This window comes from Podarcis cretensis (assembly GCF_951804945.1).
Source record: "Podarcis cretensis genome assembly, chromosome: 1".
In the NCBI taxonomy this organism is placed as follows: Eukaryota; Metazoa; Chordata; class Lepidosauria; order Squamata; family Lacertidae; genus Podarcis; species Podarcis cretensis.
Genome location: NC_137170.1, coordinates 118,413,717 through 118,439,988, shown reverse-complemented (window position 1 = coordinate 118,439,988; position 26,272 = coordinate 118,413,717). Strand labels below are relative to the sequence as shown.

At 47.0% G+C, this 26,272-nt stretch overlaps 3 protein-coding genes and 1 long non-coding RNA gene across 6 annotated transcripts in view; 3 read left to right on the top strand and 1 right to left on the bottom strand.

The window, feature by feature from the left end:
* Positions 1–2,147: 2,147 nt before the first annotated feature.
* Positions 2,148–8,268, top strand: HOXD9 (homeobox D9). Its single transcript, XM_079971579.1, has 2 exons — positions 2,148–3,814; positions 4,242–8,268. The coding sequence occupies exons 1-2, from the start codon at positions 2,803–2,805 to the stop codon at positions 4,481–4,483; spliced, it is 1,254 nt and encodes a 417-aa protein (XP_079827705.1). The 5' UTR covers positions 2,148–2,802; the 3' UTR covers positions 4,484–8,268.
* A 3,665-nt stretch (positions 8,269–11,933) lies between these two features.
* Positions 11,934–14,695, top strand: HOXD8 (homeobox D8). The gene is made up of 2 exons (XM_079982718.1): positions 11,934–12,859; positions 13,800–14,695. Exons 1-2 carry the CDS (start codon positions 12,262–12,264, stop codon positions 14,099–14,101), a joined length of 900 nt encoding a protein of 299 aa, XP_079838844.1. The 5' UTR covers positions 11,934–12,261; the 3' UTR covers positions 14,102–14,695.
* A 4,131-nt stretch (positions 14,696–18,826) lies between these two features.
* Positions 18,827–20,773, bottom strand: LOC307220335. Its single transcript, XR_013840839.1, has 2 exons — positions 20,594–20,773; positions 18,827–19,753 (listed from the first exon to the last, which is right to left on the bottom strand). It is a non-coding gene; the product is annotated as an uncharacterized lncRNA (long non-coding RNA).
* A 116-nt stretch (positions 20,774–20,889) lies between these two features.
* Positions 20,890–26,272, top strand: part of HOXD3 (homeobox D3) — a 50,902-nt gene continuing 45,519 nt past the window's right edge. Inside the window, exon 1 of one of the 3 annotated variants that reach the window (XM_079980710.1) lies at positions 20,890–21,027. The gene's annotated coding sequence lies outside the window, so the exon portion shown is untranslated. The remainder of the gene's footprint in view (positions 21,028–26,272) is intronic. The other 2 variants (XM_079980711.1, XM_079980706.1) reach the window with 2 other exon arrangements.

Here is a 26,272-nt window from a genome sequence, read left to right as displayed (position 1 = left end):
CTCACAGCCACTTTATCTTGGGGAAGGGGTTAGGAAGGCGGGGTGGGGGTCGGGTGAGGTGGGGTGGGAAGATCCGAAGCAGAAAGTCCCTTAAAAGGAGTTTGCAAATGAACATGACTCCAGGCTGAAGTCCAAATACTTGGGAATGCTTTCACCTTCAAGAAAGAAAGAAGGAAAGAAAGAAGGAAAGAAAGAAAGAAAGAAAGAAAGAAAGAAAGAAAGAAAGAAAGAAGGGGGGGGGGAGAGAGAGCTTGAGAAACTGCCGGCTCAGCTTCTGGAGAAATGGGCCGGTAACTCACAACAAATGCCCCTCCTTGACTTCCAAATCAGGAAATTGCCTCTAACATGTTGGAAATATTTGCTAACCTAATGACACCCAGACAGTTCATGAAAGAACGAGTGACATCACATCTCTCCAACCCGACCCCAGTGTTTTGGTTAATTGTCTGATAAAGTTGTTCTTATATAGATGGATGCTTTTTTTGGGGGGGTACTGATTTACCAATAGTAAACTGTGTGTATCTAAATTCAAAGGGCGTACAAAAGATGTCATGTATGCACGCGCGCGCACAAAACCTGTGCATGTATTTGTATATAGTCATGTACACAGATGATAGGTATACTCTCTCTGTCCTTGCTAACACCAGGTCGTTGGGTATTTGTGAGATGTTATGCAGAGCTGTGGGTTTGTGTTTTTGTTTTGTAATATCCATAACTTCAGTATAAAAGCGTCTCTCCCTCACTGTGACAACTACAGATATTTGGTGGTGTTTTTTCCTTTCCTTTTTACTCGCTCTTAATAAACACTCCGTGATGTTTCCGTGAGAAAATGGCACTTACGGCTATGATTCAAACTCGTTTTCCTCTGAAAGTATATTCAGCTGAAATCGAGGGCTTCCACATACTTAGGTTGTTTTGAACTGGTATGTGAGCATGAACATTGAGTGTATGTAGACACACAGAGAAAGAGAGAGGTAAGGAAGGGGGCGTGAGTTCCATCGCACATAAAGAAAACAGTAAGTTACAATAAATAAAACCCAAAGAGACCAAACAGTGAGAGAGATGGGTTCCTACAAATCTGGTTCCAGCGTCCAGATATGTAACGCAGTCCTGTCTCCTTCCCTCGCTGCGTTTCTCGCCTTCCTTTGTTTTGTTCCAAGCAAAGGTTTGGATTTGAAGTAGCCCTGCACGTTCACTCCTCAGTCAATCATATTAGGCTTTCTCAGAATCAAACAGAAGAAGAAGGAGTAGGAGGGGGGAAAGGAGGAATGATAATAAATGGCTCAGTTGGCTTGAAATCCTCGGCGTAGCGTTTGCTTCAGGTTCAAAACCCACAGTGGATAACTCAGTCTCTGATAGTAAATAATAAAGGTGGTTGAACCAGATTGAATCTCCTTGACTTCTATGGTGCGGGAGTGGGGTGGGGGTTGGCGGAGGAGGAGTTTGTGCTTACTAGGAAATATCCAGGAAATAAAATTAAGGAATGGAAGGTGTTGAGGTGGGGGAATAAGTTCTAGCCACTCGTGCCTCGAGTTTGTCTTTCTCACAGAATGTTTGCAAAGCGGGCTCCATTTACAATGAGATCTTGTCCAAGGGGCTGCGGCGTTTCGGGGCTCATTCATTCATTATTTCGTGCATTTCAGCCTCCCAAACTCTGGAGTACCTTGGAAGTAATGACAACGCCCCCGTTTGAATCCAAAGTTTGAAAACTGTAGTAAAGACTGGTGTTGAGGGAGAGAAAGAAAGAGAGAGAGATTAGGATTTTTTTTTCCTCGTGTGCCATCAGTCCATTTTATTAGAGGGACACATTAATCTATAATCAAATGCACCTCATAAAATTTTTATTGAAAGGCATAAAATCATTGCGGAGAGGTCTTCCACCTGTTTTAAAACAACACAATGGGCAGCTCTTTCCTTCCTTCCTTTCTCTCTCTCTCTCTCTCTCTCTCTCTCTCTCTCTTTTCAATCATTCAATTCTGCCCCTGTGTTGCTGTTTTTCCTTTTTTTTTCCTTTTAAAGGAAACGACACCAAGAGCTGCTCTGGAAAAGTGGCCCTCTCCTGCATTGTTGCGCTTTTTTTTTTTTTTTACTGTAACATTTCCCTGTTTTATGAGGAGTCGTTACACACTCTCAGTTTTTGGCAGGGTTTGTTTTCACAGGCGGGGATCTCACTGGGCTCCCAACCCCTCCCCATCTCCCTCTCTCTCTCTCTTCTTATGATTTCAATGGGGGTTTTCCTCGGCAGCTTCCAAAGACAAGGACAAGCCAAGCCTTCGCAGAACTTCCGTGCTTGAGGCTGATGGCAGCGGAATGAATGGCAGGAACCTCTCAAAGGAGGCGAACAAATAGTCCCCGAACTTGCTTCTGCTAGTAGCGCGCCACGCCCGCTTGGAGTCCTGCTAAGGCTAAGGCAAGAGAGTGGAAGGATTTTCTCTCTCTCTCTGCCTGTATACAATTACACGTTTTGGAGACTAGTGTTTTCCTTAGAGGATGGGAATGAGGGGTTTTTGTTTGTTTTTTTAGTTTTGTTTTAAGGCGGGAGGAGGTTGTTGTCTTAGCTTGTTGCCTTCTTGGGTTTTTCCTTTTTCCTTCTCCCTTCTTTCCCCACCACCACCTCCGCTTGAATCACAGCAACCCCTTCAGTTTAGCGGATTGATTTACTTGGAGTATTGGTAAATATGATCACGTGGGCGGAGGGACCAATGGCTGAGCCTGGCCGCCTGCAAAATACTACGATTGTTCTCCGGGCCGGGCGATCATCTACAGTTAACAGAGTAACCTTTTTTGCCTTCCCCCCATCATATGCCCTGCTACGGAGGGAGCCTCCCAAAAATGTCGACCGGCGGCACCCTCAGTAACTACTATGTCGATTCCCTCATAGGCCACGACAGCGAGGAGGTGTACGGTGGCGGCGTCGGAGGAGCAGGAGGAGGCGTCGGCGGCGTCGGCGGGGCTGCCCGGTTCCTGCAGGGAGGTCACCATGCGACCCCCAGGCCATCCTCAGGTGTGGTGGCCGAGGGCTCGGATTTCTCCTCCTGCAGCTTCGCGCCCAAGTCGGCCGTCTTCCCAGCCTCGTGGCCCGCCGTGCACCCTCAGCCTCCGGCGCCCATGCCCGGCATTTACCACCCTTACATGCCCCAGCCGCACTTAGGCGGACCGGGCGAGGGCGGCGGAGGCGGCGGAGGCAGATACGTGCGCACCTGGATTGAGCCCTTCGCCTCTTTCCCCAGCAGCCCCGGCAACGGCGGCGGAGGCAACAGCAACGTCTCCGCCGCTAGTGCCGCGGCTGCTGCTGCTGCTGCTGCTGCTGCAGCGGCGACGACCAGCATCGCCTCCAACGGCGCCGGCGGTGGCTCCTCCAGCGCGCGCCACTACGGGATCGTCAAGCCGGAGAGCAGGGCAGCCGCCGCCGCCGCCACCACCACCGGTCCGGTGGGGCCCTCTCCTTCCTCCTCCTCTGCCACCGTCTCCTCTTCCTCTTCCTCCTCGTCTTGCAGCGCCGATTCTCCTTCCAAAAGAACTGAGTGCGCGCCGTCTAGGGAGCCCTCGGGGGTCAATGGGCCCGAGTACACGTGCAATTCCTTCCTGGCAGAGCCCCGCGAGAAGGCGGCGGCGGCGGCGGCAGCAACAGTGAGCAACGGTTCTTCTCACCCGGTTGCGGCCGCCGTAGCTGCAGCCACCAGCAATATCACCACCAGCAGCAGCAGCAACGGCAGTACCGCCACCCCGGCCAAGCCAGCGTCTGGTTGCAGCCGCAATGCTAGCCCCAGCAGCGATCTGAAGGAGGAGAAGTCTCAGCAGCAACTTGACCCAAGTAAGTTTAAAAAAAAATAAAAAAAAATCCGAGCCAGAGAGAGAAAGAAAAGAAATTGCACCCGCTTTGATTTATTGCCCCAACCTGTAAGGCTCCAATGTGCAAAACCGATAGTTTTACTAACCTATAAAAACGTCTAGACGCCTACTCGAGCGCAAGCGGCAACAAGCAGCCATAAAAAAGGCTCCCCATAACCACCTACGGCCATCAAGAAGACATCATTTGTACAGTAAACAGACCGGGCCATTCAAGGTTTTATGATAATTCCTCCTCAATTGTGAAAAGAGCAGGCATCCTCCGTTAAATTAATTTAACGACCTTTCTCCCCTCCCCAACCCTCTCCCCTACTTCAATGCCTGCCCTTCTTCTCCCTCCGAACCCTGACCTTCTCTCTCCCCCCCACCCCTTCTTGCTCTCCCTTCTCCAGATAATCCCGCCGCGAACTGGATTCACGCTCGTTCCACCAGGAAAAAGCGTTGCCCTTACACAAAATTCCAAACTCTGGAACTGGAAAAGGAATTCCTCTTTAATATGTACCTCACCCGCGACCGCCGTTACGAAGTGGCTAGGATTTTAAACCTGACCGAGAGACAGGTTAAAATATGGTTTCAGAACCGAAGAATGAAAATGAAAAAGATGAACAAGGAAAAAGGGAATAAAGGGGACTAGCGCCTTGAGGGTGTGTGCGCGTGCGTTTGTGGAAATGTGCTGGGCTTTCTATGAAGATACACACAAAAGTATCGATATTAATTATTGTCATTGTCATTATTAATATTATTATGTTGCCAGGTCCACTGGCTCGAAACTTCCTATTGAACTGGTGGGTTTATTCTTTAGATAGCAGTAATGTGGTCGATGTCAGGTATTTTGGAAAGGAAAGGGCTGGGTGTGGAGAATGTATTTGGTAAAAGTTGCTTCTTTCCCCGCGCCTCCAGTTTGGTTTTAAGATATTGTGAGTGCACGTTAGGGTTTTTTTTTGGGGGGGGCGGGATTTATCTAAATACTAAATACTAAATGTTTGACATGCTACTTCCAAGTGACCCTAGACTAGAGAAAGAGAGAGAGAGAGGGTGGCGGGGTTGTAAGAAGGGGGGACAGTCGCGTTTCCAAGGGGCAAAGGCGACGATGAAGACGATAATATTGAATGACAGCGAGGATTACCTTGATGGCAATAGTGCGTTTACCTTGGACTTTCCAAAAAGGAAAAGCGGGGAGGGGGGAGGGGGGACTCCAGACCCTGTGCATCGCTTTCCTTCTGCAGGTTATGCTTAGCAAGAGTCTTGCCAGATCAAGGCTGTGAAATGTTTTTTTTAAAAAATCTATATAAAATATTTTTTATTATCTCCCCCCTGGCTGCCCGTTTCATCCTCTCCAGTGCACTGTATTAAAAGCGGTACTTGAAACAGTATTAACTTCCACAGACCCCGCGGCTTAACAGTTCTGAGCACCCGTCCCCATTGCCCGAGGCCTGGAACTCTACCTAAGGACTTAATTTTTAAAATAATAATAATAATAATGTAATTGTCATAGGTTATTATAATAAAGGCTGAGCTGGTGAAACAACAGTAATAATAATAATAAATTGACTGGGAAGATGGGGGTTTGCGTGTGCTGGGGAATAAGATGTAATGTGCGTGCAAACGCGCCCGCGGTTTGCCTTTGACTTCTCTCTGCAAAGTGGAAATAAACAGACAGCGCTTGACTATAAACGAAACTGCCGCCCCCTCCAAAGAGAGAGAGAGAGAGAGAGAGAGAAGAAAAAAAGAAAACCCCAGTCTTTCTGCACTCTCTGTAATAAAGATGCCTCGCATATAACCCGCAGGAAGCCATTTGCAGACGAAGGGAGGCTTCCTCTGTTCCTAGAGAGGCAGGCGGTCTCCATCGACACAGGTTCATCATTCTCCACTCCTGAATATTATTATACAAATCGTGGACATGAAGGAAGGGTTTCAGCAGGTCAACTGTGTAACAGATAGTACAGAGCAGGCCTGCATGACCCCCGCCCGCCCTGCTTCCTTCCCTTCCCCACTCCTCCTAGATATATTTTCTATTTGAACCTGACTTGCTCCCAAATCTCTCTCCCCGCCCCCCACCTCTGCCAGCAACCGAGCAAAAGAGCTGGTCTTTAAGCCACGATCTAAATATGCGGAGATACATCCTAAGACAGGTCGAGAGCGTTTGCCCCGGGTTCATAGCCTCTACGACCTTCTTTTCTGAGAATATTTCCTGGTTGCAATTGTGAGTGGTGGACGCACCTACTTGATGGCGGTGCGTGGCGCAAGCTTCGTAGCCTTTCTTAAAAAAATAAATCCGGAACATAACCAACCCCCCCCCAAAACCCCCGAAAAGTTCATGTAGCAATTTCAGGGGTGGGGGTGGGGATCTGTAAGGAAATAAGACTGAAGTTAGTTCATAATTATGACGCCATGTCGCTCATTCAAATTCTTGGACCTTTAAAGACACTTGATAGACATGATGATCAGCTCTGTCGGTATTTGTCAAGAGCTGCTTTAGTATGTACGTCCTTTTCGATCATACGGTTATCGGCACATATCACCAGATATATGCGCGTTGTATGTGTGTGTGTGTGCATATGTGAATTTCTGATAAGGACTTTGAAGCCACCCTGATGTAGAGATTTCAGCACATGCATAACTCGTCGATGGAAATAAATGGAATGTCCAAGTGTTAAACTTTAGCTGAATCATGTATGTACATTGTATTTAAATACACCAACACACACACAATGCAATTGAGGTGTGGGCGGCAGGCTTCTGGGATATTTTAGAGAAGGAGAGGAGCGTTGTTCTGGTGTGCGACACCATTTTAATTAAGCGTCTCGAGGAAAACATGGCCTCTCAAGCCATTTGAAAGAAGATTTAAGGTGAAGGGAAACAGGCACCGAGACCTGGGGGTCTGTAGATGCTATCACTTCCCCCTTCCCCTCAGAAAGACCCACAGCGATTAAGGCCTAGGAAAAGGTGTTGCCTTGCTTCCCCATTCATTGTCAACCCTATACCTATAATTCTTTTTAAAACAGGAAGAACCGAGGCGTAATAAAACCATTGAGAAGGCTAGACGTCTGGACCTAATGAGTTTACGATATGCGATGGCGCTTTTCTCTCTTTGAGACCATCTTATTTTGATGTTTGCGTTTGTTAGGACAGAACACCGATGCAGACAAAACCAGGTCTTAAAATCCGTACTATAAATTTCGATATGTCACCCCGGCTGGGCGAGACAGCAGTTTGGACGCCGCTGAAGTCTGAAAAGTGAGGAGATTAAGACCAATTCGGCTGGGTATGCCAGTGGACCTGGAAGTAGCCATATATTAGAAAGTCAGGGGTTCCTTTGAAAACAAAAAACAAAAAAGACGAAGATCTTGGTGTGCAAAAAGTGCAAGAGCAACAACACCCGTAAAGGTTAGGGCAATACATAGAACTTGAAACGGGCGAGACTTTAGCGTTGGGGAAGGTCCACCTTGGCTGGAACGGGACCGAATCTAAACTTGCCGAGGTTTGAACCCAAGTCCACGTTTATTTATTTCAAAATGCCATTGCAGCCCAGCTATGTAGCTGGATCTGCTTGGAAACATGGAAACGCTGCCATCCCCAAACCACTAGCCCTCCGCTTCCAATAAGCCGAGTAACATTTGCTTGAGTCCGTTTCTTTTTTGGATATGTTGAGTGTCACAATAAAACAGAAACGTGGATGTTGTTATGATTCCAAGTGTAAGTGCGCAAGCCGAAACTGACCAGCTCTCCGATGGGGAAAGGGAGAAATAAAATGACATAAGCAAGTTCAAGGCAGGAAGGTTTCTGAGCTTGAAATCGAAGCATAGAACAGAAACAGACGAAGCAGAAACGGGAGGTTTGGTTTTATGCAAACTGCACTGGAACAGTAACGTGCTTCCTCGTTCGTGTTTTCACTTAATCTAACTTCATTAGGCATAAAGAAGTCGTTTCTTTGGTTAAGCAAAATCCCTATGATTAAAGTCCTGTGCTCTTGATAACAAAAGGCAGCATTGTGTAGTCATTGTAAACATTTCCCCGTCATTCAAGATATAGGACTTGGCATATACCCCTTCTCACTTGTAAATATGAAGGATATTTCTCATTCTTTGTAACAATTGGACGCTCCTTTGAATTTTTTTTTTTTGCATGACTTTAATCGTCTTTAGCCAACGAAAAAGAAATATTTTATTAGAAACAACAACCAAGTGTCCCTTGCAAATATCTTTCTTTCACATTCATCGTAGAAAAAGCATAAACATGTGGCGTCAACCCGGTTGTCGAACAAGATTTCATCTCACCACTAGAGGGCGGTGTTGCTCCATATTCTGATAATTTTCTGTATTCGGCCAGGATTATTTGTTTATTTAAAATATGTACAGGCTGTTTCTTTTAATCAATGAATTTTGTGTTTGTAGCTAAAAATAAACGAACATGACCGTCCTTTACTATGATCTAACTAATTAAGTGGCGAGATGTACGCAGTCAGCCCCTGAAAAAGTATCCACCCGTATAAATTTGCCAGTGACACCAAATTTAATTTCTGCAGAGTATGGGCATGTAAAATAAAAGCGCGCGGGGGGCTATTTGTGTCTACAGGCGAAATCAATTCATTCTTTTTATGATTAGAATTTCTACAAAAAGTTCGACGAGAACACCTCATTTCAATTATAAATATGTATGCGTATAGAAAGCACGTTTTACAAAAAAGGAAGAATTAATGCTGATCGAACATCTTACGGCCGCAGCTTGTTTTCTGATTGTTATTCTAACTACCACCAGAAAGTATTCTAAATCCAGGAAAGTATTCTAGTATATTTCTCGTCTGTTCTTACCCTCCTTTTTCAAACCCAGGAAATATAGATTCGGATTAGGTTTAAGAACTGCACAAGGGAAGAAGAGAAACGATGAGGAGGCCGCTCTTTCGACGTGGAAACGTACATGGGACCTCTCTTTTTCTAAAAGAAACTCAGCTGCGACGAAAGGGTTTTCCATTGCATTGCCATTAAACTTGTATTTGATTTCCTCCCACGCACACATCCATCCCTCCTACCCCCTAGGTAGGATTTCAGAATCTAAAAAGATGCGCGCACAGTTATGCATCTTAACAAAACATCTCAAAAGGGTGTTATCAGATATGCTTAATAAACAGAAAGGGGGTTTCTTTAGACTATAGAAAGTCAATAGGAGAAAATGAATTCACTGGAGAATTTGGACCTCCCTGTATCCCAAGAGACCACGCTAAGAAAGCGCTGGATTTGGTCTTTCATTCCGCGCTTCAACATTCGCTCTGATGAATCTGAAATAGTTGCAACAGCTCAAGAGACCAGGTACTGTAACTCCACTCGAGCGAACTCTACACTGTCAACGCTGGAGAAAAGCTTATAAGGCCCGGATCTATTTCTGCAGATAAAAATGATTCCATCTGTATCAGTAGGGTGCCTGTTTTATTGCATAGACGGGAACGTATTTTCACAGCGTAAGTAGCAGAGTTTGGTTGATCTAAGCTCCACCACAGCAGTGATTCAGCATTACTGCAACCTTCTTTCCTCAACACAACTGGATGGAGAAGCTTCCTCAAAACGCTCTTCTTCTTCTCGCGTCTCCCAAGTTACACTCCAATGCTCGAGTCCTTAAATTATTGTGGAATTTTCTTTTCCCCACCCCATGTCTTTTGTTATTAAAGTTAAATGCTGTACATTTTAATCATTATTATTAATAAAATGTGTATACCGCCTTTCACCCGAAGATCACAGGGCGGTTCACAACATAAAACTACAAAAGGGAAACGCAAAATGGAAACTACACAGCGTACATTTTATGCGGCTGGGTTACGTGAATAAACGTGGCGGTCGGGGGATAGATGCTAGTATTTGTAAAAAGAAAAAAAGGAAAAAAAAGAGGACAACTTCTTGTGAAAGGACAACGACAAAGAGACATGTCATGTAACCACAATAATTTTATTGAACTCACACCAGACCTTCGTCTCTGTCTTCTCACGCTTCTCTGTCCGGCTCTGTACACTATTTCACCCATATAATTTATTATTAGTTTAGTTTTGCAGTGAGTCCAGAACGCAATGGCATTTATTTTGTGAGATAAAGAAGTGTGTGGTTAATAATAATAATAATAATAATAATAATAATAATAATGGCCTCCGCCCCGTCCCTTTCCCCCTTCCTAAAATAATGAGGGCAAACGCGACCGTATCTTGGAATCTGTCCACACGATTGCATTCCACACGGGGCTACCCCTGTTCAGCCGCTTTGGTTCTAACCACAGGGAAACTGCCCCGAAAAGAAAGGTCGTGTGTATTCGAATTCCTGCCTCGGATCTAACAGGCAGGACTCCTCGGTCCACCCCAAGCATCAGGGAAAAACAGGAAAGTCCCACACGACCTTCTGGGGTGGCTCCCCAAAACCAAGAAAAGAGGAGCCAGCCTTGGCCAAAATTTCGGCCTCCTGCTCTGGAAAGGAAGGCGCTTAAATGCGGGCAGCGGCCTGTACTATCCAGGGAGTTGGGGAAAGGCTACTGCGCGATCCTGCTGCTGCTGTCCTTCTCCTCGGCCTCTTCCCTCTCTGCGTCCCTTCCACTTCGGAAAATATTCATTTATTTTGGATTCCGGCCCCGCCAGCTATGCTAGCGCTCGCCGGTACTGCTCCCCATACTCGCTCACTCACTCACTACCATCCACCCGCCACTCTCCCTCGCTCGGCTTGGCTTGGCTAATGACGTCCACCAAGGGTGAAATGATGGAAAGCATATTCATGGACATGACTTCCATTAAGTATCAATTAATCCGGGATCTGCAGCCAGGCGCGCAGTGCGTCAAGGGTAAATGGGCACCGCGTTTGAAACCGGCCTGCTGGCCTGAGCTTGCTTCTCCCAGCCTCATTTATTTTACTTATATTTACTTATTTACTTGCTTGTCTAATGGAAATCCACATTGCATTGAGATCAATGGCAAAACACCCATTGATTTCGCCTAGTTTTGCTGCCCAGCATCTCCCCCTTTGCCTGGGCCTCCCCCTGCCCTTGCCCCCTCCAGCCTTTGATGGTTTATGACCTTCTGGGCCTGGACTTTACCAATACCATTGGATTTGAGCGCAGGAAGGACACCCACTCCTCCAGTGCCGGTGGATAATGGGTTTATGGGGGTGAGGAAGCGGCCCCACTGCTCAGGGCTTGCCTAAAAGCCATGCCCTTTGATCCCGGAAGTGGAAGCTCTGGTGTGTGTGGAAGTTGGGTCAAAACTCTGTACACGTCCAGAGACACGTGTCCTCCTTTATGATGTTTTCATGTCTCAGGGCTCTAAGGATCTAATGATAGCTTATGCGACACCACCCCTCCCCCAGCCAGGGAGATAAGTAAGGTAACTATAGAACTTTTAGAAGACATCTGAAAACAGCCCTGCATAGGGAAGTTGTTCAGTGTTCAACGTTTTATTATGCTTTTATATAATGTATGTTGGAAGCCTCCTAAAGCAGCAGTCAGATGGGCAGGGTAAAAATAAAATAAAATAAAATAAAATAAAATAAAATAAAATAAAATAAAATAAAATAAAATAAAATAAAATAGTCCCTATTTTCATCGGAGAAATGTTGGAGGGTATGCTTCAAGGCTTGGCCTAAAAATAGTCTCAGTTTAAAAATAAAAATAAAAGTAGAACTTACAGCAGGGGTTGTCACCAAACCAGCCAAATCACATCTTTTTCCTCCACCCCAAGCTGGACTCCACTAGGCCTCTCCATCCAACAGCCCAGTGCTTGCACTTTATCTCACCCTGATCTCTCCTACTTTCTTTCTGCTTGGTGAGTTTTCGAGAAAATATGCATAGGGCTGCGGGTGTGGAGGCTGAAGCGGGTGGGGGTGGGGAGAGAAAGAAAAGGAGGAAGGAAGAAAGGAAGAAAGAAAAAGAAAGAAAGAAAGAAAAAGAGGCCGCTTGCCTGAACAGCCGGTGGGGCAAGCTTCGGCTGCATGGATGGCTGCATGGGGCTGCTGCGCTGTTATTTATTTATTTCCCGGGGCTCGTTTTCTGCCTCCGGGAGGTGAGTGTAAACCGAAGCCAACAGGCTCTCCTGCCTTGCCCTGAACTCCGGCCCATGTGAGTGTGTGGCTGCGGCGGCGGCGGCGGCGGCGGCGGAGCTGCCTGTGTGTGCCTAATAGGAAATAGTAAAAGCAGTGAGGCAGGTCAGTCAGTCGGGCAGCGATTAGATCCCAGCTCCGGACCTCACCAGCGCTGCCGTCCGCAGTGGTGGCAGGGGCAGCGTCGGCGGGCCGGCTGAGTAAAGTAGGAGTAAGGAAGGAGTAGCGAGGCAGTGGTTCGTGGGCTTCGGCTGGCCCTGCTGCTGCTGCTGCTGCTGCTGCTGCTCCTCCTTCTCCTGCAGCTGCTGGTGGTGGCGCCTTCGCTCGCCGCCCCCCCTGCCGCCGCCCTCCGATGAGCTCCTACTTCGTCAATCCGCTCTACTCCAAGTACAAAGCGGCGGCGGCGGCGGCGGCGGCAGCTGCGGCGGCAGGAGCAGCAGCAGCAGGAGGAGGGGGCGAGCAGCCCATCAATCCCGCTTACTACGACTGTCACTTTGCGCCCGCTGCAGCCGCGGCCGCCCTGCTCTACGGGAACAGCGCTGCTGCAGCGGCCGCCGCCGCCGCCGCCACCTCGGGCTTCCCCCCTCCGCAGCCCCCACCTGGGCCTGGCTCGGGCGGCAGCGGCCCGGAATACTACCATCACCAGCAGCACCACGGGCACCACGGGCACCTAGCCGGAGGAAGCCCCTCAGCCTACCACCACCACCAGCCGCCGCCGCCTCCTCTGGCCCCGCAGGGCCCCTGCGCCGGCCTGCCTTGTCCGGGAGAGCCTGCCAAGTTTTACGGATACGATAACTTACAGAGACAGCCGATTTTTACGACACACCAAGAGGCCGAGCTGGTCCAGTATCCTGACTGTAAATCGTCCAGTGCTAATATTGGCGAGGACCCAGAGCACTTAAATCAGGGCGCGTCTCCTTCTCCAATGTTCCCCTGGATGAGACCACAAGGTTGGACGCGAGCGAAACCCCCGCTTCCCTTTGCCTTTGGCGCCGCGGCAACCCAGTCGCTGCCTGCTTTCTTTCTTCTCGTTCTTCTCTTTCTTTCTTTCCTCTCCTACCTTTGTTACAGCAGCCCCATTTTCCCTCTGTGCGTCTCAAGCCTTTCCTCTCCAAAACAAATTACAACCCAGCATCTATCCCTAAATTCAGATCCCCGCTTTTCTCTTTCTTTCTTTCTTTCTTTCTTTCTTTCTTTCTTTCTTTCTCTCTCTCTCTCTCTCTCTCTTTCTCTCTCTCTCTCTCTCTCTCCTATAATTGACATGCAATTATTGCGGTGCTGTTATAACTTCCAGGTTCCAGCACACTTTCCACGATTCCCTCCACCCCCTCCGATAATCAACCCCACCACGGACTGGAGGCCGTTAAGCCACAAATGTTATGAATCGTGGGATGAAACAAACAAACAAATAATTCGACCAGTCTTTAGAAGTCGTCTCCTTTCAGGGAGGTGCTGCTGTGGCGCGTTAAGCGCAAGCGAGGCAAACAACCCTAGACCAGATAACTCGGAGTACTTTGATTTAAAGGGGATTCCTCAACCTCCTCCCTGGAGAGGAAGCCCGGCTGAGTGCAGTGGGATTTATTTCTGGATAAACGTGCCTGCGCTAAATTTGTTCGCTGGAATACAGCTGGATCGAATAGACTTGCCTCAGCCTCTGGTCATGCAGTAGAAAGCACATCCCACGGAGTTAGATGACATTTATTCCCTAGGGCGTCACGAAGACCCCCGTGGGACTTATTTCCCAGTAAACCAGTTTAGGATGTTCTCCAGATCTCTAAATACGCGTCGTGTGCGCGCGGGGTGGGGGGAGTCCTACTTGTTTTCAGTTTATTTGTGGGGTTTCGTTTCGTTTTAAAGAAACGCTGTGCTTTTTTGTTTCGTCTCAAATAGCAGCTCCTGGTAGGCGGAGAGGGAGACAGACCTACAGCCGCTTCCAGACTCTCGAGCTGGAGAAGGAGTTCCTTTTTAACCCCTACCTGACCAGGAAAAGGCGGATCGAGGTCTCCCATGCCCTCGGACTCACGGAGAGGCAGGTCAAGATCTGGTTTCAGAACAGGAGGATGAAGTGGAAAAAGGAGAACAACAAAGACAAGTTCCCAGCCGGCAGGCAGGAGGGGAAGGAAGGAGAGGAGGCCAAGACAGAAGTCCAGGAGGACCTTCTAGAAGAAGGAGCAGAAGGCCCGACGAATTGAAGGTTCTCCTTGGCCAAAGACAATGCCTGGAAGAGCGGGCGCGCGAGGGCACCAGCGGCCTCTCCTCCCGGCCTTCACGGGTCTTTCTCAGGCACCTTTTTCACAAGGGCCCGACCTTGTCAGTCTGTTTGTTTTTTAAAGCTACCTTATGATGTTTCTGTACTTAGGTGAGAGTTTTATTTTATTTGTTACTGCACCCGGGGCGCCCTAAGCCGAGTCCCAGCTGGCTGCTGCTGCTGCTGCATCTTTCTCCATTTCGCCCTTCACGTGGAATTTGATACCGAAAACTATATAGCAATTTTGTACGCGTCCCCTCCTCGGTCTTTTTCTTCCTTTCTTCCTCTCCTCTCCTGTCCCCAAGCACAGAAAAGCCAAAACCCAACCCAAATGCTCGAATCAAGCAAGTGCACTTGTAATCTCAAAACTTTCCTTCCAACTTATTTCTTGTAAAGTAAATTAATTTAGACATTTATAATGATTTTTCTTTTGCGGGGGTGTGGGAAAAGGGGGAAGAAGAAGGAGATATTTTAATGGCACATTGATACTGAATGATCGGTAATTGATCGAAATAAAACAAAAGTGATTCCACTGTAATATCCATGGTCAGGTTTCTTCCTACGTTCCTGTTGTTGGCTGGTTGGTTTGTTTTTAATAAAAACGACAACAACCACCTCTCTGTGGAGCCCAAAAGTGCAGCGGGACTTAGAAAACGTAGGTCAAATTACTCCAAGCAAACTTGCGCGCTTTTGCTGAGAGAATAGCCCAACCGTCCAACAGCTGTGAGGCCGAGGCGTTCAAGGATACAGCGTTCGCTTTTGCCTGCATTGACTGCACGAAGGTTTTTCCTTCGGCGCTCAGCGGGCAGGATTTGGGTACAGTCCTAACGCGCAGCTTCATTACGCATTTGCTGCAGCATTCCCCGAATTGCATTAGCCTTATGGTAGCTACTGAAAAAATAAATGAAAAGTATTCGAGCGTTTAGTTATCTGCTATGGGAAGCTTATTCGGTTCTCTGTGGAAAACGCCTGCCCTGTACACATGAAGTGGAGTCCTGTTGTTTTCAGTCCACTTACTTCCACAGACGTGTGTGTTTCAGTTTTCAACCGGGTTTCTTTCAAGGAAGTATGCTTTAGGCTTGACCCTTGGAAGTGGTTGCATTGCCAAGTACAGGAAGAAGAAGAAGGCCGATCAGGTCTTCCTGGCTACAATCCTAGACTTGGAAGTAAACCCCACTCAATCCAACGGGGCTTACTTCTGATTAGACATGCCTAGGATTGTGCTACAAGGCACGTGATGTTTCTATCCCGAATATGGCACGGTCCCAGTCCAGTTTAAAATTAATCGCAAATAAATTCAGTACGAAGCAATGGAGCAATGTTGGTCTCAGTTAGGGGCTTAAGGGGGCAACCAGCTTTCTCTGCTCTGGGTCCCAGAGGCTGGAGTCCTATGGACACTTGCCAGTAAGCTGCAGTGGGCACAGTGTGACACCCATCAAAGCAAGGAGGTTTAAAATTAATGGAAAGTCCTAGCCTGGTGTTGCAGAAAACCTTCCCCACCCATCCCCGTCATAAGGGAGTAGTCTACCATATTACTAGATAAACAGCACGAGATGCCTCTTTCCATTTCTTCATGCCTTGCTTGATATAAGCTGCTCAGGCCGCTCTCTGAAGAAAGCATGGCGGGCTAGCTGGATTCAGCGGCGTAGCGTGGGTTGTCAGCACCCGGGGCAAGGCAAGTAATTTGCGCCCCCTAACCCGGGGCAAGGCAAGTAATTTGCGCCCCCTAACTCGTGGATTTGCGCCCCCTAACCCTAACCCCCAGATGTTGCGCCAGGTGCGGCCGGCCCCCCCTGCACCCCCCACGCTACGCCACTGGCTGGATTCAGCAACACCCCCCCCCCACTATGCTATGTCATTCGTGCAACATCCCTGCGTATCTCTAGTCTGGGTTGGAAGTAAAGCGGAAGTTTGATTAGCAGCATTATTTTGTCAATTGACCACCTAAAACTTTAAGGATTTCCCAGAGGTGCCTGCGCTATATTTATATAAAAAACTTGCCGTTCTTACTACTAACACTATGGCTGAATTATTATTATTATTATGTGTGTGCAGCAGTGACTGTCTTCGTGTTCTTCCCATCATTTGGAGAGGTGCAGTTCCTCATCCTCATCTTGGTCAGACTTTAGCTGTTGCGATAATTAGTGTTTACAGGAGTAATAAAAATCACCCTGAGCAGTAGGCTTTCACATGCCGTCTGTGTCATACATGCAACAGCACTGTAAGGCAGGAGGTCCGTGTTATCCCCACAGTAGAAGGGAGATGAGACTGAGCGGTATTAGTGGCTGCAACGGGATTGGAACGAGAAGCCAACTCTGAAATCGCTGCAGATGGATATAACTTGCGAGGGACACACACACACCCACACACCGCTATTTGGGTTCATTAGTTCATAGAATCCCAAGATATAACGGGCCTATGCATTGTTAATGCCTATAATCCCAGGATGAAGATCAGAGTGCTTAAACACTATAAACAAGGCACCTGTGCAAGAGTACTTAATTCATCGCCGGATTGTGGTCCGCGTGTGCAGTACACTTGCGATCAGAACTCCATTGATTCCAGTGGGGTCCAGGCGTGCCAGCGTTCTATGGATTTTGTCCAATGTCTGTGGTAGGTTTGTTGTTGTAGGTGTTATTCAGCAGGAAACGGGCAATTTAAGACTATCAAAGCATGGAAGTCCTGCAGATGACTGAAAACACTTCATGGAGCGATAGCAAAACAACAAAAAACTGTCCCAGGTTCTGAATAAGGCGTGAGATTCCCACTGGCTTACACATTTTTTTTTTACACATTAACTTTATTAGCTTTATTTTCGACATTTTCTCCCCAGTAAAAAATAACACACACATCTCTTAGCTGGTGAGAAAACTGAGGGGGGGGTGATTTTATTTCTCGGCTTTTGGGTGATCTTGCCTGCCCTTAATGCTATCAAATCCCATTCACTTCAACGGGATTTATTAAGGACTTTCACACGGGCGCTGGCTTGAATGAGGTAATCATATCTCCACATCAAAGTGCAAGGAAACCACCAGAATTCTCCTGGCAATTTCAAAGAGGTGGCTCCTCAATCTTAAATCATGCAGATAATTAAAAGGTAGAGCCTTCTCGCGCAAGAAACCTCAAATTGTCTGTCGCTGGAAATAACGGCCTTCAAACGGTGTGGGGAGCCCTCCCCCCGTAGCCCCCAGAAACCACACACAGAGGCCTAAGAGGAATTGTGTATGAAGTGGCCCATATATGCAGAAGAAGCCAAACTTCATCAAAAATTAGTAGTGGATAAGAAATCGAGTTCAGTTAGTTACAGCTAAGCGCAGTTCTGTCGCTTTTCCGCGGGACCAAATCCTGTTAGATGGGTGACTGTAGACAGAAACCCCGAAAGACCCCAAAGGGCAGGAAATCAGCAACCTCTTGGTAGCTCCTTTTATATGTAACATGTAGAACAACAGAGTTCTCAAAATTGAGAGGAATTGTATTTGCATCAATCCTCCATCACCGTTTTGGTACCCTGTCCACCAGTTCATCGAGCCTTTTTCTCGCTGCAAGGCGTGTTAACTCGGACCACTTTTATCAACCAAAATTAGGTCGCTGTAAGTCCTAAGGACTTCTCTCAGTGTGTGTGAGTGTGCGCGCTTGCGCTTGCGAGACCAGTAGAACTGAAATGTGTTGAAGTCCTGTGGCTGAATCTCTCCCATTGTTCTTATTATCAGTATTAGAGACAGTCAATAGTTTCTTGTTTGCCCATATCAAAGCCCCTGAAACAAATTCTCTTTAAATCTTTAAAGAGAGGGTGAAGTGGAATAAGGCGAAATGAGTGAACAGATACCAGGTCAAAGTCTGCTCTCATCTAACCAGAATCCGGAGGATTTAGCCTTAACTAGAAGATTCCTCTATAGACATACACACACCTACATACGCACACACGGAGGGTGAGAGAGAAAGGGTCTTGTTCATTTTGTTTTGCTTGCTTTGTGCATGTGTGTGCTACCATTCGCTCTGGTCTAATTATTTCTTTAGTATATATGTACATTTCAGCAGTTATGTTGGCTGTGAAATCAGCTAGCTAAGAAGAAAGCAGAATATACTTTCAGCGCCTATAATTTTCGAGGCTCTTTTCGAATTCAGAAAATAGCCCCTCCCCGCCGGAAACGCCTTCCTTGGCCACCGCATTCCTCTACAAGCGCCATAGTGGGCTGGGAACCCGTTCACGTAGAGGAACTGCGGCAAAAACTGTGAAGCAAAACAATTTGGTGCATTGATTTGCATAAATGCGGCAAAACGTCTCAGTGGTCAGTCTGGGATTGGTTATGCGGGTCTAAGACAAGCGAACTTCCAGAAACCTAGAAGGGATGGTGATTTTATTTTATTTTAAATGTAAATGTACAAGTTAAATATTTGCAGACATTATTGGTAAAGTAGCAATACCTTTGCAACGAAGGGCAAAGCCTTAGTTCAATTGAGCCCTAGCGGAGGGAGGGGTCATTTTGAGCATCTTAAACCATAATCCCTTTCAACTAGAAAAAAGTATTATCCGATATTTATCCAACGCTAATTCCAAAACTGGATTAAAATGTCTGAAGACAATTGATTCTGAAGGAGGGGAAATCCGAATATTTGCTGCGCACATTCTCCTGAATATATTTATATATACGTGCACATTGCAACGCAGTATGCTTTATAATGTATTTAATCAATATATTAACATCCACAATTCATCATGAATGACGAATCTAATTAATACCATCAAACATAACACTGTCCTAGAGTTTGTCGATCCTGATTATTTACGAGGAAGCGGCCATTTTGGAATTGGGTGGAAATCAAGCTTGCGGAGTCGCTATGCGGTCCTTCAAGGCGAGAAACCCACATCTTAGATATTCAAACCGGCCCCAGTGACATAGCTGACTTGGAAGCAAATCTCAAGTGAGTCTGAACCTGTCAAGCCGCCCGGAACGTCGCTTTCCAACAGAAGGCCCTTAAACCCTAATCCCACATAAATGGCCATAAATAATTGGATGAATTCGCCAGTTATTAAAGACGGCCTTTGGGTTACGGAGGGAAGCAACAAAATTCAAGTGAACAGAATTTGGATCCCACACTACAGACAACGGCATATTTCCCCACCACTTCCAGCCTATCTTCAGCGGAAGAAAGTGAACCGCACTGAACATCCAAATAATGCAATTTGTACACACATTTGCTCAGCTGTAAGTGCGCAACTGAGTCCAGCGGGGCCTTAAGTGAGTACCCTTAAGTGTGCAGTCAGTCAGTCCCAATTGCTGCATGAAAGAAAACGGAACCAGAATAAACGTCCCTGGGTGTATTTATGTCGGTTTCGATTTAAAGTTCAAAAAGGGGAGGCCGTTTTAAACACTGGAGGCATGCTTTGTCTCCCTCGTCCACCCTTCCTTCCATGTCTCGAATTCTTTTGCCATTGCAGATCCGGTAGAACGCCTGGTTACTCCTCCAGAGCGCAGAACTCCCAGCGCGTTCTAGAACGTTACAAATCAATGGATCGGCAGCCAAGGGAGGCTTTGTCTCTCGTCAATGTTCCATCCGCAGCCAGGGCCGGAAAAGCTTCTGGGGAGGCTTTTTCCTGCAACAAGGAAGAGACGCTCATTAATTCGCACAAGCGGGTGGTTTTTATTTGCTACTCCAAAAGGAGCTTTCGGGAGCTCCAGAACGTGACGAGCCTTTGGAGTAAAGTAGATTCGAGATTTGCAGGAGCTGAGTTTCATTGCGATGTTCCCCATTCCCAACCCCTTCAGCCTTCCCAGCGCAGGGCAAGGAGGGTCTAAAGCCCAGCGGCCTAGACATAATGTAGACCTAGCAAAAGGGGCCTCGCCTGCTGGACTTTCTCCCGCCCCCGCAGCAAATGGACTTTTACGCACTGTTGCGTTGCTCACAGGCAAGTGGTAGGGTGTGGGTTCAGGCCCCTACGTTTGGGCTAAATGCTTCCGAATCGAATCAGGGCCTCTACTCGGCAGCGTTTGGCCTCCGGGTTAAGGGGGCTGAGGACTGGGCTGCGTCAATCATTCAGAAGATTCCCACGGATCTGCTGCTCCCTGAGACAGGCCAAGGCAACAGAAAGGTGGTGAGCCTTGGTAGCGCGTAAAGACAAAAAGCAGAGAGAGAAGGCAGAAAGAAATGAACCCAGGAAAACAAAACCCACTGTTTGTAGCAGCCTGGGTTTAAAAAAAAAATCCGCAAGGAATTGCAGTAAATTCCTTTTTGTTTGAAGAGAATTTACAACTCGTAATAGACCTTTTATGACCTATTTGGGCACGTCATTGGCTGCGCCTGGTCATGTGCGAGCGCTGATGGCTTTCACGGCCTTCCCCCGCCTTTTCCCTTCCTGATTTCCCCGGCGAATCCCCCCCCCCCCGCTTTTTTTGCATTCTGTCTTTCCCACAGCCTCAACCCTTCTTTTTCTAACCTTTGTCTCCGATAAGGTGCATTGCGCTCGCTATGATGTTTGAGTACCGATCCAGTCCGGTCCAAGGGTTTTAAAAACAACACGCGCTCGCACACACACGCGCGCGCACACACACACACGCAAACGCCCACCCTCCTCCGCTGCTACCCTGCCAGTTTCCAGTCATAGCAGAGACGCGGAGTGCGGTGAAGGGTTAGGGTGGGCGGGGAGGGACTGGGAGGGGGGGGCAGAGCTCCCTTGTCTTTGCCAGCAAGGCAGCTTGTTTATCTAGCGAGCTCTTTTTCCTCCCAGCCCTACCTGCCTGCCTGCCTGCCTTGCCTGCCTCCTTTGGCTTTTCCGATCGGGATGGGACTCGGATTGCTACCGAACGCGACCCCTAATGGATTACAGGGATGCGGCTGGGCTCCACGCCCTTCTACCGGGGCAAGGAACGGGTAAGGGATTTTTCAGCTCTCGTTTTCCACCACCACCACCTCCTCCTCCTCCTCCTTCCCCCCATTTTATTCCTGACTCGTCTGCATCGCTGCAGGGCTTCCTACTTTCGCTCAGGCGCCGGAGAATGACTCCGTAAGTCATAAAAGAAAGTGGGCAAGGCGGGCGCCCATCACCATCACCACCATCACTGAAAGCGCCTGTGGTTTTTTTCTTCGCCCAAGCTGAGGCAACAGAGGCGAGGTGGTGCGGTGGGTTAGGCTTGGAAGCGCTTCGCCGCCTTCTGCTGCCACCTGCCTGGCTTTTGAGGCTTCCATGCCACGGAGAACAAGGCTGAGATAGGCACTCCCCGCCCCACTAGCGTAGCTCGCTAGTGGAATTGAATGCCTCTGAGGTTGGGGAGGCAAGAGTAGGTTTGGAAGCAAGAGAAACTGCCGAAGCAGAATTAAAAAAATATTCCCAAACAAAAACTACTAGCAAAACTATTTGGACCGAGATGTCCTGCCTCGTGTCCCCCCCCTTTAGTGGTTTTTCTTAACAGCAGGATTCCATCCGCATGGCTTTCATTATCAACAGGTGTGTGTATTTGTGTGTGTGTGTGTGTGTGTGTGTGTCCATCCGAGTCACTAATAATGAGCAAAGCTGAGCGCTCCTACGACCAGATTTGCTGCAGGGAAACTGGCTTACGATCTGTGGTTTCTTCTGTGCTGGGGAGTCCAACTTTTCATCCAATTAATCCTACCAAGATGACTGGGAGGGCGGGGAGGAGGAGGGGGGGGGAAATCCTAAACAGAAAACAAGACCCTGTCTTGCAAAGCGAAGGCCAAATGTTTGCAGTCGTGAAAACATCAGGGGATTGTTAAAACTGTATCTTGCGGGAGGGATGGCAAGGAATGTTTGTGTCATACTGTCGGATATATATAACAGTTTTGGAATGGATCGAGCAGCGGCTAGATGGTTTTTTCTAGGGCGGTCAAAACACTTCCTAGTGTGCATTGTCAGAAAGAGCAAGAGGCATGTGGCGTGTTCCACGGTAGCTAACGCGTGGAAGGTTTAAGCAGACACCAATATGTCTGCAACGTAGCAGGTACTTACTCTTATGTAGCAAGACAGCGACTTCTGGAGTAAAGGCGTTGCGGATTATTGTGGTCTAGAGGGAGGATGACATCACCGTGGTGCTCAGACATTTTCAAAAATATATTTTATATCGATCAGGCCTAATTGAACCAAGGGAGATTATCTGTCTGTCTTTCTGGCTGTGAGCGGGGTGACATGAGGATTCAATACGTTTATTTTCATAGCAACAATTATGGGAAGGGGAATAATCCATATAGCTCAAGACAGTCCAATCTTATCCATGTTTAATTGGCAGTGAATAAATTCCTTACAGTGGGAATTAATTGTTAAGTAAATATGGCATAATATTGCAGCCTGGATACAAATATCTAATATATTTCCCCTATAACTTTGCTGTTGTTGCTATGTAGCCTTAGGCGTCTTTATTTCTATTTAAAATGTTACGCTGAATCATCACCTCATTTATTTATTTATTTTTAAAGCAGAGCTGTTGTCCGGTCTAGACAAATCATTTTTTTAAAAAAAGGTCGATTATCTCTTCCGGAATGTATATTGTTATGTTATGTTATGTTATGTTATGTTATGTTATGTTATGTTATGTTATGTTATGTTATGTTATGTTATGTTATGTTATGTTATGTTATGTTATGTTATGTTATGTTGTTATGGTCTTCCTGAAAACTGGTTTGCATAATGTGATTTATACATGCATTAAATATATTAATGTAATGTTGCTTATACATCAGTTTTGTTTAAAGGCCGTACTACTATGCATAAATATTTGATCACCCCACAATTTAAAATAACTTATCGGTGATAGGAATAAATTTCAATCTTGGTAATGCACTCAAATTTTATTCTGTAAAGAATGACTACTTCGTATATCCTTTTTGCGACTTGTTGGAAGTCAACACTGAATCACTCGAATCCGGTTTCCCCTCTTTTTCGATCAAGTCTACAGAATGTGGAGTTCTGGTTTTCTAGCAATCAGTCTAGGGAAAGTTATTGGGCTGGGTGCTGGGTGGGAGTAAAATACCATCACAATCTTGCAAGGTGATTGTTGATTACAGTTTAATGGCTACAGTTTATAGCAGAAAGTCGCAAACCATCCTAAATAAAAAAAATCATGTGTGCATATATAAGTCCGCCCACTTTCCTCTCTGGTATATTGCTTCTCTCTTTCCCTCCCTCCCAGTTAGACTGCATTTATTATAGCTATGTTGGAGACACATTGTTGATTGGTTTGTTTGCCTTTGCATTCTTGAAATCTTAATTTCCGCATCTTTTTTTTTAACCGTAAGATTTAACCCATCGTAGATCCGTAACCCAATACAAAGTACGTGGATTTAAAGAAATAAAATAAAACAAAACCAAATCACGTATGCTGGATGACTGTTCTTTTTGCAGAATATATTCATGTTCTTCGACTTAAAGTGCGAGAGTGCTTGGTGCTGAATACCCAGATTCTTGATTCTAAATGCATTCGATTCATTGGAAGAAAGGGGCACTGATTTCAGCGCATTTTTCCACCTTAAACCGCAATTTTAGGCATACAGCTTTAGGCTCGACCACCCTACCATTGTGAATTCCACTGAGTTTTATGAGAGTTTGCCTCCAAGCTCACTGAAATAAAATTGATTGGGGGGGTATTGTATTTGGGGCTGCTCATTTCATTTCCCCCTAAAAAAAGGAGAGAGTTCATAAATGGACACGTTAGGACCCCCTCAAGAAAGGAGAATTCATCCAGTGGTCAAACGTGGATAGTTTAATCACTTCTAGCTGAAAACGCAGAACAAGGCAATAATTTGTTTAAGGAAAAATAATCCCAGAAATGGTCATGTTCTTAGTGAAGAAGAACCCACTCGTTCATATGTTGCCTAGATCTTTTGTACATTGGTGGTGGGTTCAGTGCCCTTAAATACCCATTCACCCAAAGCTTTAAAAATCTAATCGTGGTGTGTACACCCACACACACACCAGTGAACTATATTTCGCAGGGGCTTCTGTATGAGTGCTTGGAGCTGGGGGTGGGAGAGAGAATCCGAACAAAGACAGTATTTCACTCTTTGGTTGGCAGGCAGCTGTTAAAGGTATTTACAGCTCTACTGCATTGCGGCACTGAATGCTGCTACTGCTAGTGTTAAGAGCTAAAAAACAGGAAGTGAGTGTGGGGTGGTGAGGGGGAGAGGAAAAAGGAATCGCCATAAACAGTTCATTTGGTCAGTGGGACAGAGCTTAAGACAGAAAATAACACCACATTGGGGATAAATATCTCCCTAAAAATCCTTACTCCGAGTGGCTTTTGAAAACCTGCTTTTTCCTAAAGAGGAAGTATAGTTTAATTGGATGCGAGGGAGAAAATCTCCCCTTTCAAAATCTTCCAAGTAGGAAGCTGAGGGCAGCAAACATGAAACATGTGTGAGTTAAAGTGCTTGAGGGGGGGTGCGTGGGGAGGACACAAACACTTGCATGATCTCAGCATGGGAAGGGGAAAAACGGGTTGAGGGGCTTTCATTAAATAAAAAAAGGTGGAAGTGAGAGGAGGGTCCAAGCACTTTAAGGAGAAGGAAAAGCAACGCATTGTTTTAGAGCTCTTTGTGGCGATAGCTAAAGCTTTCTATGGAGAACATTATTGCCCTCCGGTTTTCTCTTGTTTGCAGACATAAAAATGAAAAAATGAAATGAAAATGAAAAAATGGTTAGCTGTATCAAGGTAGAGTTGCGGGTTTGGGTTGGCTCCCAGGATAGTCACCAGTTCTTCCAAACTGATAGCAATCTGCGCTTTGGGAATGCATCAGTCGAGCTTTGAGATTTAAGAAGAAGAAGAATCGGAGACCTTTTTTTATGTTGGACCGTTTCAAAGCACCACCAGGAAGACGTAGACCTGACGTGGAGGCAGGAACTATGTGGGGTTAAGAACAAGGTCGGCGCAGTTCTTTTAAAATCCATGTGGCTTCCAGGCTGCAGTCACCGGGTTTCATGGAGCAGCCCTTAGCCACAATCCGGCACAAGGCTAGGCCTGGGTTAAAACTCCTGGATGCCAGACCGATTTTACTAGATCTTTAGCTAGAAAGAGAAAATGGGCCATCCATGCTGGCTTGTTGGTTGTTTGACAACTGGTTTGTTGTCTCTGCCTGGCCGACTGGCCAAGCAACAGGCCTCTCTTCACTCTGAGCAGAACAGAGAACTCCCACATTGTTAGTCACCGACCGTGCCTGGACGCATTGCTATTGAGGCCAATGGTTCTGCTCAAAGAACCAGCCAAGGATCAGGAAGGATGTTAAGAGTCTGGGGTCTCGCCTTGAGTGGTGTCAGAGGCTCGTTTTGCCTTTGAAACGTTGCCAGCCTACTCTGCCTTCCTGTTTGCTAGTCGCTCGTTATGTTCCTTTTTATTGTGTCCCTCTGCATTCCTGTGCTGAACGCAGAACACCCTGGCTAGCGCAGTCTCCCCCATGCAGTTCAGATCTCCGTCCACACTGCCAGCTTCCTTTTCTCCCGTCCCTTTAAACAACCTCCACATATTCTCAGCTGCTTTTCTCAGACCCTCAGCCTGGGCCAAGAACAAAACAGCTCAGCTCCGCGTTTCCTGTCCAGCAAACATATTCAGAGGCGGTGGGGGCGGGCGTGCCTTTCAGTTTCAGCAGTTAAATAAATAGCTCTTTTAATACTGACTTAAGGCGGGATGCCTCCCCTCCTTCAACATCAGAACACTGTTTAATATTACGTATACGTGCTTTATGTAAGGAGATCCCTTGAGAGTGAAGTCTGCAGCTGTGCAAACGCGCGCGCACTCGCATGACTGCGCTCAGCATGGTAGGAACCTTTCAGAGTCTGAAGGGACACCATCTATACAGTAATCAGAAGGCCTTCTGCACACCTGATATTTGAGTCGAGGGGTGCCACAAAGGTGCGGTTCATCCTTGTCGTTATTTCCCAGAAGGGATTCCCTACTCCTTCTAATTTCCTTTTCTCTCCCTCTCTCCCTAATCCTCTTCTCTCTGATTTGGGAGCAGATGTCACATGGAGACCCTGCCCCTCTCCTCCCTCCCCCTCCCCGCCCACCAGCCCCTGTGATGTGAAGAGTCACTTTGTCGTCTGGCCGCTCGTCCAGGAGAAGGCGCTGTAGGACAAGCCTCGCAGCCCTGTGCATCTTAAGACCTGCCCTCAGCC